The 13,683-nt window shown below is 37.3% G+C and overlaps 1 protein-coding gene across 1 annotated transcript in view; it reads left to right on the plus strand.

Moving 5' to 3' along the window:
- The first annotated feature begins 3,012 nt into the window (after positions 1-3,012).
- Positions 3,013-13,683, plus strand: part of LOC121367841 (phosphoenolpyruvate phosphomutase-like) — a 36,876-nt gene continuing 26,205 nt past the window's right edge. Inside the window, exons 1-3 of the mRNA XM_041492256.1 lie at positions 3,013-3,182; positions 5,823-5,884; positions 9,927-10,023. Coding sequence (XP_041348190.1) covers positions 3,110-3,182; positions 5,823-5,884; positions 9,927-10,023 — 232 coding nt within the window. The 5' untranslated portion in view covers positions 3,013-3,109. The remainder of the gene's footprint in view (positions 3,183-5,822; positions 5,885-9,926; positions 10,024-13,683) is intronic.

Below are 13,683 nucleotides of genomic sequence, written 5' to 3' on the forward strand. Positions count from 1 at the left end.
AGAGAGAGAGAGAGAGAGAGAGAGAGAGAGAGAGAGAGAGTGAACGCTGCAAACTTTCTGTGGCGAGGGGCGGGACGTAGCCCAGTGGTAAACGCGTTCGCTTGATGCCCGGTCGGTCTAGGAACGATCCCCGTCGGTGGACCCATTGGGCTATTTCTCGTTCCAGCCAGTGTTCCACAACTGGTGTAACAAAGACCGTGGTGCATATAAAAGATCCCTTGTGGCGACAGCGGGTTTCCTCTCTTAATATCTCTGTGGTCTTTAACCATATGTCTGATGCCATATAACCGTCAGTAAAATGTGTTGAGTGAGTCGTTAAATAAAACATTTCTTTCTTTCTTTCTGTGGGGGTGGTGTTTTTTAAATGCATGTTTTTAACATTTTAAATAAGCTTTGGCACAAATATATAGTCTCGGCAACTTAGGACTGGCTATGTTATAAACAGTATTTAAAATATATTATATATATATATATATATATATATATATATATATATATATATATATATTATATATATATAATTAATTAAAAATAAATTAATATGTTTCATACTGCATGGTACCCGCGCATCATGTGATAGCTAGTGAACTACCAAGTGAACATGTCTAAGCAATACCCGGACTAATAAAGTCAAGCCACAAAGATTAACTCTTGCTGAATGTAGACTAATGGAATCTTGTTTTACTGATCTAATCGGTAATTTGCAAAACACTTAGCATATACACTGGCGTAGGAAGGTGCCAAAGGGGGGGGGGGGGGGGGGGGAGCGGCGCACACTTTTATATTTACACACTTTTACACTATTATAAAGCAAATTATCTGAAAAATTGGGTGCACATGCCCCCTTGCCCCCCCCCCCCCCTCCGCGCTTCCTACGCCAGTAATATATATAAATGACACAAAGAAAAACAAATCTTGATTAGTATATCGTACTAAACTTATAATTTTTTATTCTTTTTGTCAACTAGGTGTTTTTTTGTATACATATGTGCAGGATAAAAACAAAATCGAGAAATAAGAATTTCAAATTCCATAAGCAGACATCTTTTATATTTACACACTTTTACACAAATATAAAGCAAAATATCTGAAAAGTGGGGGGTACATGCGTCCCTTGACAACCCCCCCCCCCCCCCCCCCCCCCCCCCCCCCCCCCGCTTCTTACTCCAGTGCAGTAATTATTAAACGTATGGTGTAGTCCATAAATACCACCCTGATGGGTGTGATGGTGCATATAAAAGATCCCTTACTATTAATAGAAAAACCTGTCCTGGACGGAGGAGCCGGTCGAGGCCGTCACCTGCGCCCAGGACAGGCGTGTGCTATAACAGCTTGTTCTGAATATGCACGTAAAACCCTGACCGAATGGAAAATTACCAGTACCGGCTCTCACCCAGAGCGGGTTTTAACGATTCAATGGGTAGGTGTAAGACCACTACACCCTCTTCTCTCTCATTTACAATTAACAACTAACCCCCTGTCCTGGACATACAGCCCAGATAGCTGAGGTGTGTACACAGGACAGCGTATGTGCTTGAAAATTAATAGGATATAAGCACGAAAATAAGTTGAAATAAATAAATAATGGAAAAATGTAGCGGTCTCCTTTATAAGCTAGTGGCGGGACGTAGCCCAGTGGTAAAGCGCTCGCTTGATGTGCGGTCGGTCTGAGATCGATTCCCCTCGGTGGGCACATTGAGCTATTTCTCGTTCAAGCCACTGCACCACGACTGGTATATCAAAGACCGTGGTATGTGCTGTCCTGTATGTGGGATGGTGCATATAAAAGATACCTTGCTACTAATGGAAAAATGTAGCGGGTTTCCTCTTAATGACTGTGTCAAAATGACCATGTGTTTGACATCCAATAGCCGATGATTAATAAATCAGTGTGCTCTAGTGGTGTCGTTAAACAAAACAAACTTCCTTTCTAAGCTAGTCAAAGTTATGAAATCTTTTTCATCCAATAGTCGTGTCGTTAAATAAAACAAACTTTAACTTTGTTAAGCGTATGTTCAAGAGGTTGCTAGGGTTTAAAACAAAAAAGAAAAACCCTTTAGTTGCCAAGTAAAAACATAATGTGTCTACCCTCACCAGATGACCCTTCCTTGCTGGATTTACACAATACAACACTTAAAAGGTTGTGGGTTTGTTTGATAGCTTAACTTATTAACCTTAAACTCCCTTCTCAAAATCCTAGACCAGACCGTAACATGCAGGCGTACTTTTCTTCAGAAATTAGGCCTATACATTTTTCAAATATGCACTCAATAAGTGTTGCATTTCCCCCGCATTTGCCTTGATGTATGCAGGACATTGCATGCTAGGGCATCTACAGTTTATAAAATATCTACACCTAGAATTTACGAAAACGAACTACCAATCATTTAGTTAAACTTTTAAATACAAAGTCCTATGCATATAATGACTTGAAAATTATATATTAGAAGTTATATATATATATATTCATGATATTTGCGACTGAAATATTGTAACGAATTATTTTATTACGTGTACGAGTTATTTGTTCATTGTATATAACCTAGGTGTCCAAGGAAACCATATTTTGAAAAGGTTCACTTGTACTGTAACTAGGTTCATATTCGCCCCCCACCCTCAGGTCCAGACCACCTTACGCCCCCGGAAGGCATGTAGTATTCGAAATTTTATAGGAGGTTACATTTCCACCGGCATAACCCCCAAGAAGTTGGGCGATTCGCGCCCTCGGTCTGTTTGTTAGTCACTCTTTCGCCCCACCCCAATGCGTTCTTTCTTCCACCGTGCATGTTATACATTATATACAGATTGACATCATAATATAATATGATAATGAATGGGAGGTCGTTTAATACCGTACATATTATACACGTGTTGGTATAAAATATTTGTAAAACCCGTTTCAAACGACGTAACGTTGCCAACGAACAATCATCGTTATAATCACATGACAATATCACGTGATCCCAAGCGTATACCGGTATCGCCACGCTTACTTCAGTGTTACTGTTAGAATGCGCTTGAATGGTGTTGTAACACTGAATCATCTCTATACACACACACTACTTTCACAAAATCAAAACCTAGTAATCTTTAGTGGACTGCATCCACGATGAACTCGTTCAAAACATGGCTTACACGGGGTTCACAGTTTATCTGCTCGCACTGTAAAGAATCACGGAAAGGTAAGTGGGTGCCGGTATATGTATACTACTCGAAACAACTTACAGAATTCGGTTAATTTTGATACCAATATATTCTCAGATTGTGTTCGTGTTTAGAATAAAATAGCCCGAAGTATATGAGTAGCATTATTAAAGTTAAAGGTAATTGTCATACTGTTATGAGTAAATTAATATTTTGGACTATATGGTACACAGTTTGCTGTACTACTTTCAGTATGAGTTGAATACATTTCCTGAAAGCTGGTTCCACAAGGAATGCAATAATTCCAAGACAGGTCCAGGGGCAGATCCAGGATTTTTTAAAGGTGGAGGGGATTCACAAAATTCTAAAAAAGGGCAATTTGTGTTTCTTGAAGGCAAATAAGTGAGATCGGAGGGTAGGGTTTGATCTACGGGTATGTATGCTTTCCCAAAAAAAATTTAATAAAAAATTTGTAATGTTTAATGACACCACTAGTGCACATTGATTTATTAATCATCGGCTGTTGGATGTCAAACATTTGGTCATTTTGACATATAGTCTTAGAGAGAAAACCTGCTTCATTTTTTCATTAGTAGCAAGGAATCTTTTATATGCACCATTCCACAGGCAGAATAGGACATACCATGGCCTTTGATATACCAGTCGGGGTGCACTGGCTGGAATGAGAAATAGCCCACCGACTCAGATCGATTCTAGACTGACTGTGCATCAAGCCCATTTATAATAAAAATGCTCACACATTTTTAGGGCAATTTAGTGTTGTATATTGTGGGTGATGAATTAAAAAAAAAAAAGTGATTAAAAAGAACACTTTAAATGGATGAGGGATATCATAGGACCCCTGTGATCCTCCTGTGGGTTAGATGGAATGTGTGTGTGGAGGGGGGGGGGGGGGAGGGGTGCATGTGTGCAAGCTCCACTTTTTTTCTTTTTTTTTTACAATGTCAGTACTTGCCAAGGTCCATTTTCGAGAAGTACACACCCCTTCCAAAAATAAAAGGCTGCAACAAAAGACACAACATTTAGTCATGTTGTAACAATCTACTGGCAATGGCCCATGGTAGGGTAGTTATTAAGGTGGAGTGGGGGGCAAGAGTTACATCTTTTAGGGTTAGGGTTAGAGTCCCCTCCCCTCCATACTGTTGCTGCATTTTAAAGCAGATATCTAGAGAATTTCTTATTTATAAGAGTGCTTGTCTGAAGTCTCCCACATTGCTGTTAAAAATGTTACACTACAATTCTAATGAGGAGTCTAATTGTGAGACTGATTTCTAGAGGTACTTGTCACATTCTAACATTTGCTTACAGCTTGAAATTTGAGAAGCACAAATTGCTTCCCATTCCAAAAAATTAATTTCTGCTTTTGGTTTCAAATGTGTAAATGGTATAGGATTACAAACTGACGTTATTAATTGATAGTTTATCACAAAAAGAAACATCTTTATTTCCAAGAAAATTGGTCCAAAAAGAGTTGGACCGGCCTCAGTGGCGCAGTGGTTAAGCCATTGGACTACACGGTTCGCAGCCCGGTACTGGCTCCAACCCAGAGCAAGTTCTTAAGAGCTCAATGGGTAGGTGTAAGGCCACTACACCTTCTTCTCTCTCACTAACCAACTAACCAACTAACAACTAATCCACTGTTCTGGACAGACAGCCCAGATAGCTGAGGTGTGTGCCCCTTAATTGGAAATGAAATGAATGAATAAAAGAGTTGGGGGGGGGGGGCGGGGCTGAGTCAGTGCCCCCCACCAGCTTCTACAAAATGAGGTACAACAGGACCAATATTCCAATAAATGAAATCACACAAATCTAACTCAATCAGGCCAGTAGGAACCGCGATGTGTTGGTGGGACAGGTCCCCCCCCCATGCGAGGACAAAAATGTAAGGTGTAAGGTGTCTATATAAATAAAGGTCAAAATATGACTTGTGTCCCCCCCCCCCCCCACACACACACATAGAGGCTGTGAACCCACACCACTAGAGATCATGCCCCACCCCACTCCAGATATAATTTCAACAGACCTGTAAATTCCTGTAATATTAATTCTTAAAAAAAAGTCACACAAACATGGTGGAATTTGACATTTATTGTATTCATGCCACAACTATCAGCAACATATATAATTTGCATGTTCAAATGAAAATTACATTACTATATGGTAGTTACAAATTAATTAATTAGTCACATGGAGGTAACCTAAAGTGGTTGAGCATTTGGGGTTTCAGATTGTGGCCTGGTCATGATTAGCAATACCCCCCCACCCCTTTCTCTCTTTCTCTTCCTCCCTCCCTCTCTCTCATCTCTTATTTGTTACCTCTTGTTCTGTCTTTCTATCTCCTCTTTCTCTCTGTCTGTCTGTCTGTCTGTCTGTCTGTCTGTCTCTCTCTCTCTCTCTCTCTCTCTCTCTCTCTCTCTCTCTCTCTCTCTCTCTCTCTCTCTCTCTCTCTCTCTCTCATTGAATGTTAGATGTTAGACACCAAATAACCATTGATTAAAATATGCTGAGGCATTGTTACTCAAATTCCGTTTCTTTCTTTTCTGTTATAGCCGATGTGTATTTTTGTGCTGGGATGTCATTAAACATTAATTCATTCCATTTCTGTTATAGACACCATAATTAACATTTATTCTCTTTCATTTATATTATATTTGTAGTGAATTATGCCTATCCATGTATGCTGCAACAAAAGCGGAGACATTCAGGTGAACCAGTTAAGGTAGGTTTTATTTTCATCCATCGACAGTTATTGATATGCATCTAATTTGTTCATCCTTATCACTCGATCGTGTTTTTGTTTTGTTTTTTTTCTCTCGGCTGAAATTTCAATTAATAAATTTGATTGTGACGTTTGTCATAGAATAATATCAACAACACCATCAGTATATAATAATAATAATCCACTTGAACTAGGTCTGCAAACTGCAGTAACATGCTATCTCTACATCGTCACAGTTACAGCATGCGTTGTTTACTTTTCCCTTTGAAGTTTCTGGCACAGGAAATAAGTCTAATGACATGCGTGTTTTGATTGGTTGGACACGTCACGTGGTAGTTAATCTCGCACATAATTATGTTTTAGGCTAAGAACTTGGAAATCACCAATCGCGACGACAGGTTAATCTCAATCAAGTAAACCCCAGACATGCTTTGAATTTCAGTGTTTGCTTTATTTACCTATTGTTTTCTAATTTAACACTTCGCTTACATACGGTTATCGACAACCAGAAAAACTATTTACTTTAACGGTAACAGCACATGCCTATTACGTTTGGATAATGTCTCACAGCTGCCTATACAAGATAATACCTTTTTTGTTCATCAATTAACAACGGATTAGATGTCGCCGTTCTATTCTTTTGATATCGGTCTGACATGGGATAATGCTCTGTATTTGAGCAATTGGCAGTACCGTTCCTGGCGACATGAATAGTAGGCCCTAAAAGTATAACTCACTACCAAAGACACTGAACCATCTATTACTGTGTGTCACACTGTCGTTTAATTATTTTGATAGTGGTTTTAGATACCAACCATGAGTTTAATATTATTTTTCCCCAGGGGAGGGTAAAAGCGAAAACGGGACAATGACGATGGATCATACTTGACAAAAGACCAAACGTACAACACGACAAAACTGAAAGTTACAACATAATTTAAGTGTTTGTTTCATTTTACTGTTATAGTCGTAAATGTGTAATCTTACAAAAATTAGATAAAAATCCAGTTATAATTGATCAAGAATTTGGGCTAGTGCTTTATCTTGGTGGGCTAATGGTTTTCACAAACCCACTAGCCCTGTGGCTAGTGACTTTTCAAAATATTTGTCATACTCTGTCAAAGCCAATGGTATGTGTTATCCTTTATGTGGGAAGTATATATAAAACTGACTCCTGCGTTTCAGTAGCGGTAATCTATGTAGATGAAACAGATTTTTATATTTTATTCTCTGTATCATATGTTGGTTTAAAATGTGCTGAGGTGTCACTACTCAAATATTCCTTTCTTTCTTTATGTTTCCCTTTTATCTCCACTATAAAAATCTGGTATGAGATGGTTTTAAATTCATATCTGAACAATCAGCAATTTTGAAAGAAACAGACTCTTGTATTGATTGAGAAAGAGAAAGAGATAAAATACTAATGGTCGAGAGAGAGAGAAAGATCACTGTCACCGTTATATATGCTAATCCTACCCAAAAAAATAAGATGCAATTTCTTCAAAAGTGAGATAATATATATACAAATGTACCACAGTTTTTGTGCACTGGTTGGGATAGGAAAGACCCACGGCAATCTAAGGTGATCAGTCTTGCAGCAAGTCGTGTTACCAGTGAGCTACATGCAATGAAAACAATAATAACCATTAGCCTAATTTTGTACTAACCTGATTACATAAAACAAGCTCTCATTTATTTTCATATCTTAAGTCAATAAACTGTTCTACAGTCTCTCTCTCTATATATACATATACAAAATTATCCCTCGAGCAAGGAATTGAATTAGTGTCATTAATTGTGGCCTGTGGTAAATTCTTGTTATTTTATTAAATGTCTTCATCTCTGTTTAGAATATGTATGTGTGTTTATGTATATTAAAGGTGTAGACCCAAGTTTCATCCCGTTATAATGGACACTACGTCTAGTTAATCTACAAACCTGCAACACACAGTTGAATAAGCTAAAGTCTGTGATGTTTAAACAAGGAAATACCATCTAAAAATAATTAGAGCTTGTCTCGATAACTATTACTTCTCTGACGAATGTGTCTTTAGAATTACGAAATATGCATTTTGGGGTATTGCAAACACCTGGTAGACCAGAACCACTTCAGGTGTACGAAAATTAATATTCTAAATAATCAAATGTAATACTTCTAATTTAAATTATCACAAATGACTTTCATAATGAAAACTATGTTGTAGTGTTTAAAACTAGGGTCTGTCACTTTAAATTGACAATGTTACCTTTTAATGATTTAAAGTCATACTCTACATCTTCTAGTAAACTTATAGTTTTGAAATCAACAGTTTGCAAGGGTTTACATCCATTAATAATAACTGAAAATAACTGTTGCCTTTTTAAAATATAATTTCTATGAATGACGCTGCCAAAAGATATGAAGGAGAATAATTTCACAAGAATTATACTTAATAATGTCTTGGCATATTTTAAACTTGTAACTGCTATTTGGTACATTTACAAAGTATGTATGATGGTTGATCGATAAAGAGAGGTAACCTAACCCACTGCCACCACATGTAGGCTACTCACATGAAACAAATACCAGCAAGGGGATCTTTTATATGCACTTTTCTTCAGTGAACAAGGTAGTACATACCATGGTCCCAGGGCATAAAATTTGACTTTTTCAGACAAACGATATGTCGTTCGTGTGGTTTTAGTGTTTGCACGAACAATTTTCTCCAGTGATTCAGATACAAATGAGAATCTAAGATGGGCGATTTTCGTAGCTTTTCTCCAAATTCTTATCATAAATACCAAATTATTATTATTATTTGGTATGCTGGGACTAACTTGAAAGCTGCCATTTACATTTCAGCACACTACCCCATCGGTTCTATTACAGGGTAGTACTTGTTGGCGCCAAACAATAGTCTGAACGAAACAGGGAATTCCCGCAAGCTTTGTGCTTCCGGGTCTGAACGGAAAGACCCGAAGTTCTGCGAATCCTCGGATCCAATCAATGCTGCAACTCAGTGTTTCATCATGTTCTAATTTCCACTTCATTATTTTAAAGTTCCGTATTAAACGTACTATTTTCTTCGCTGTGTAAGTCATATTTTAATAAATTGATTTAGCAAGGGTTGTACTTGTTTTCATTACAATATGTTTCAGAATTAATGCATATATTTCAACGTAACCACACAGGTGTCAAAAAGTAAATAAATATACAGAACTTCACATACTTTTTTTCTCTCCCTATTTATTGCACGAGTTTATTGTGCGCAAGAATATTTACCACGAGACAGTGCCGACTTTGTAATTCACCATGATGTCGAGTTCAAACAGATACATTGTTTTTTTTCTCACACCTGCAATGCTAGGCCCGTTCTCTTATTATTTTATTCCAAAAATAGTTATATTAGCCAAAACATGTCAATTTACATTTTCTGACGAGCGATTATAGTTTTTGCACAAACGATCCGTCGTTCGTGTCGATATTGGTTTTGCATAACTGACAGACGAACGACAAAATCGTTCGTGCCAAATTTTATGCCTTGGGTCCTTCACTTACCAATCATGGGGTAATATTCATAAGTCGAAAACACCTTAGTAAGTACTCTACCTTGTAGCTATCAGTACATCCCACCCTAAAAATACATTACTCCTACTGGTGACAGTGGTCCAGCTGGAGGGAACTATAGGTTTCATCTTATCTGTCGGTCCGTCCGTCCGTCCGTCTGTCTGCCCCACATATAGTTTTTTGGATGTTTTATCACAATGCCTTGAGATATTGAGCTAAATTTTGTGTATAGCTTTATCATGTACTGTTACAGATCAAGTTTTAACTTTAATGGTGATTTACACATTTTTAATTTATGACACTTGAACTTGGGAGATACAAAAATGTGTTAGGCACAGTAGGGGACATGTATTGCTTTAGCAGTACTCTCAGAATATCTTGTTATTTTTAAAATTAGAGTATGTTGTCAGAAAAACATTAGTATTGATTACGACTATGAAAGACACCATCTGTTCTGATTTGAAGTGTGTTTATAGCTGCATGCTTTGATTGCAGAAATCCTCCGTGTTGAAGCAGATGCTGCTGTCAAATCAGTTGGAGTTTCTAATGGAGGCCCACAGTGGACTGAGTGCAAAGATTGCTGAAGATTCAGGTAAGAGAGAGAGAGAGAGAGAGAGTGTGAGAGAGAGAGAGAGAAAGAGAGAGAGAGCGAGCTATGTGTGTGTGTGTGTGTATATATATATATACATATATACACACACACAGTCAGACCTCGTTACAACGATCACGTTCGTCTCTGGGTAACTTTGTCTTTATACTGAAATTGTTGTTATATCGAAATTGCCGTTATAAGAATTTGTTTCATTTAACGACATCACTAGAGCACACTGATTTATTACTATTGGGTGTCAGACTTTTTGTAATTTTGACATATAGTCTTAGAGAGGAAACCCGCTACATATTTCTGTTAGAAGCAAGTGATCTTTTATATGCACCATCATGCAGACAGGATAGCACATATCACGACATTTGATATACCAGTCGTGGTGCACATGGCTGGAATAATAAATAGCCCAAGGGCCCACCGAAGGGGATCGATCACAAACCATTATTAAATATATTATTATTAATCAAGGCACATTCATTGTCAGTCTAATAATTCCTTGGTTAACGACATCTACCATTGGTACCTACTTCGTTTACAAAATATCATAAAACTAGTAGACTTGATTGTTTGGAGTTAATCCTTTAATTGAATTACTAAAGGCTTATTTTCAAAAGCAATACACCTCTATAGATCTAGCCGACATTGGTAATAACTCGGACGTCATGTGACACTGTCGGCTCACAACAAGATCAAGGATGCCAAATGGCTGTGTGTACTGTTAACATGTTACAGTTATTGTGATTATGTAATGTCGTTGTAAAGAGGTGTTTTCAGAAATTGGGTGCACGTTTGTTTCTAATGTGCTCTGTCAGTGTCAGAAGGTGTGAATTCTGGTGTAATGAACAGAATAACATTGATGTACGTTCCCGACAATTAGTGGTCGGATGGTGTAAATGTAGTAACGACGGTTGTTGTAATGAGATCTGAGTATATATATATATATATATATATATATATTATATATATATATATATATATATATGTATTTGTGTGTGTGTGTGAGGACCTTGTGTATGGAATTTTACTTTATTTAGCTGAAAGTAGTTAGTGAGTCTTAACTCGAGCATGCATTTAAAGCCGAGTATACCAAAAATTCCACTCAATATCAGTATCGGTATTAGTATTGTGTTCATACCGAATACCATACCAATACCAAGGTAAATCACCAAAAAAATACTGATACCCAAACTGAAATTTCAATACCTCCTAGCGCTAGAAATAAGTAGGTTTGCTATAATCATCTAAGTAGCATAGATACATGTAGGCTTTTAAAAAAAAAACTTTAACCCGCCAAAAAAGAAATTTGTTTTGTTTCATGATATCACTGATTAATCATTGGCTACTGGATGTCAAACATTTACTAATTTTGATGTATAGTCTTAGAGAGGAAACCCGCAACTTTTTTCAATTAACAGCAAGGGATCTTTTATATGCACCATCCCAAAGACAGGGTAGCATATACCATGGCCTTTGATATACCAATCATGGGCCCATTGATGGGGATTGATCCTACTCTGAACGTGCCTCAGTCGAGCACTTTACCATGTCCTGTTCCTTTTAACCAAAAAAAAATAAATTTAATTATCATTGTGATTTATATGCCTCTGGTTATCTGGGGTTTTTTTTAATGTTATAAATAACCCAAATTATCATCAGGCTTTATTTTTTTTACTTTTTTCATAAAAAATATACCTGAAACTTTTAAAATAAATACATACAATTTTCACAAGTAGATCAGATACAGGAAAATATTTGGTCCATTGTTTCACAACCAACAACAGTATACATTTTTTTTTTAAATGCTCATTTAATATATAAGTTTTTAAATGGTGGCTAAAATCTAAAAACTAAGTGTATATGAAATTGTTCAGACTAGAGCAAGAATGTGTTTGGGTTTGGGTTTCTTTAAACTATATAGTGTATGCTAGTTTCATACTACCAACTGCCAGCAGAGAGATGGCCAAATTTCTGCTATTACAACTTCTTCGACTGTCCAGTTGCTAGTCTCAGTGTTCTTACAACTCTATTCTTGTCATATAACTCATTAGTTGTTAATCTGAGTGCATGTGTTGTATGTCTGGAGTTGGGGAAATTAAAATGCAACCATGGAGTTAGTCAACTTTCTGCTAGCAGTGGTAGTCTAAGCCTAGCATTATGTCTAGCACCACACAAAGCAAAATGTTAATGTTTATAATGTTTCAGATTGGCTGGTAGTTAATGTTTATATAAACAGGTCAGAATGGTCTACATAACAAAGAATGAGTGTATCATTGATTGTATTGTGTGAATGAACTAATCAGTGAATGAATTAAAGATATCACTAGAGCAATACAAGGCTTGAAATTAATAAATCAATGTACTCCAGTGTTGTCGTTAAACAAACAAACAAGTACCACATGCTATATGGAGGTGATGGGGGAGGGAGAGGGAGCAGGGATGGGGCAGTTAGTTGAGGTGTATGGTGAGGTGCTTCTGTGCCAGTATTTAGATCTGTGGTAGAGTGCTTAGCGGTTATCTGATCATTTATAGCACTAAAGGCTATGGTATTTACTGTCTTGTCGAAGGGAAAAAAAATTCATTTAAAATATTCATTGCTGCTGTATATACATGCTCGTCCTAAGCGGGTCATATTATGGTATGGCATTGTCCGTACAACTGTCCATCCATAAACTTTTAATTCCCAAAGCATGTCTCATAAATCCATTCATATAGGATGATAAAACCTTACATGCAAATACATGTGTACCATAACTAGGTCGCTAAGATCTACTTTTCACGCATTGTTGCCCATTTAAGGAAATCCCTGTCCATATCTTTCTTATCAATTTGTAACACATTCAATAATTTGTGTCCATTAAACTCCTGGGCTGAGTTCAGCCAGACCCAGCAGATAAAAACCCGCTAGACTGGTATATGCTCTTCATGGTAAATCAAATGGCCACATCAGGAATCAATCAAATAGTTAGCAAAACGTTTGCTTGCTGAACTTGGGGGAAGTTAAAAGTTAATGTTTGTTTTGTTTAACAACACCACTGGAGCACACTGATTAATTAATTATCGGTTATTGGATGTCAAACATATGGTTATTCTGACTCGTAGTCAGACTCGGAAACCCGCTACATTTTTTAACTTGGGGAAGATGCGTGTATCATGTACTTCATTGGTACTCTTGGTTTTGGTAGGAGTAGCATGAGTTTCAGGGCCATAGCTAGGATTTTTTTTTTGGGGGGGGGGGGGGCACACTGAGTAGTTAATAGTCTTAAACGATTAAGAAGAATTTTCTTTAAGTCTCTATAATTTTCCCCTTGCCCCCAACCACCCCCCCCCACCCCCCCACCCAGCTAGATACGGCCCTGAGTTTCCTATCTTTGTCTGAACCAAGTTTTTAAATGGCCATATTACCCACCCAATAGTTAAAGTTTGTTTTGTTTTATGACACCACTAGAGCACATTGATTTATTAATCATCAGTTATTGGATGTCAAGTATTTGGTAATTCTAACATATACATGTAGTCTTAGAGATGAAAACCGCTACATTTTTCCATTAGTAGCAAGGGGTCTTTAATATGTGCCATCCCACAGACAGGATAGAACATACCACAGCCTTTGATATACCAGTCGTGGTGCACTGGCTGGAATGAGAA

The sequence above is a fragment of the Gigantopelta aegis genome, chromosome 3 (genome assembly GCF_016097555.1).
Source record: "Gigantopelta aegis isolate Gae_Host chromosome 3, Gae_host_genome, whole genome shotgun sequence".
Lineage (NCBI taxonomy): Eukaryota > Metazoa > Mollusca > Gastropoda > Neomphalida > Peltospiridae > Gigantopelta > Gigantopelta aegis.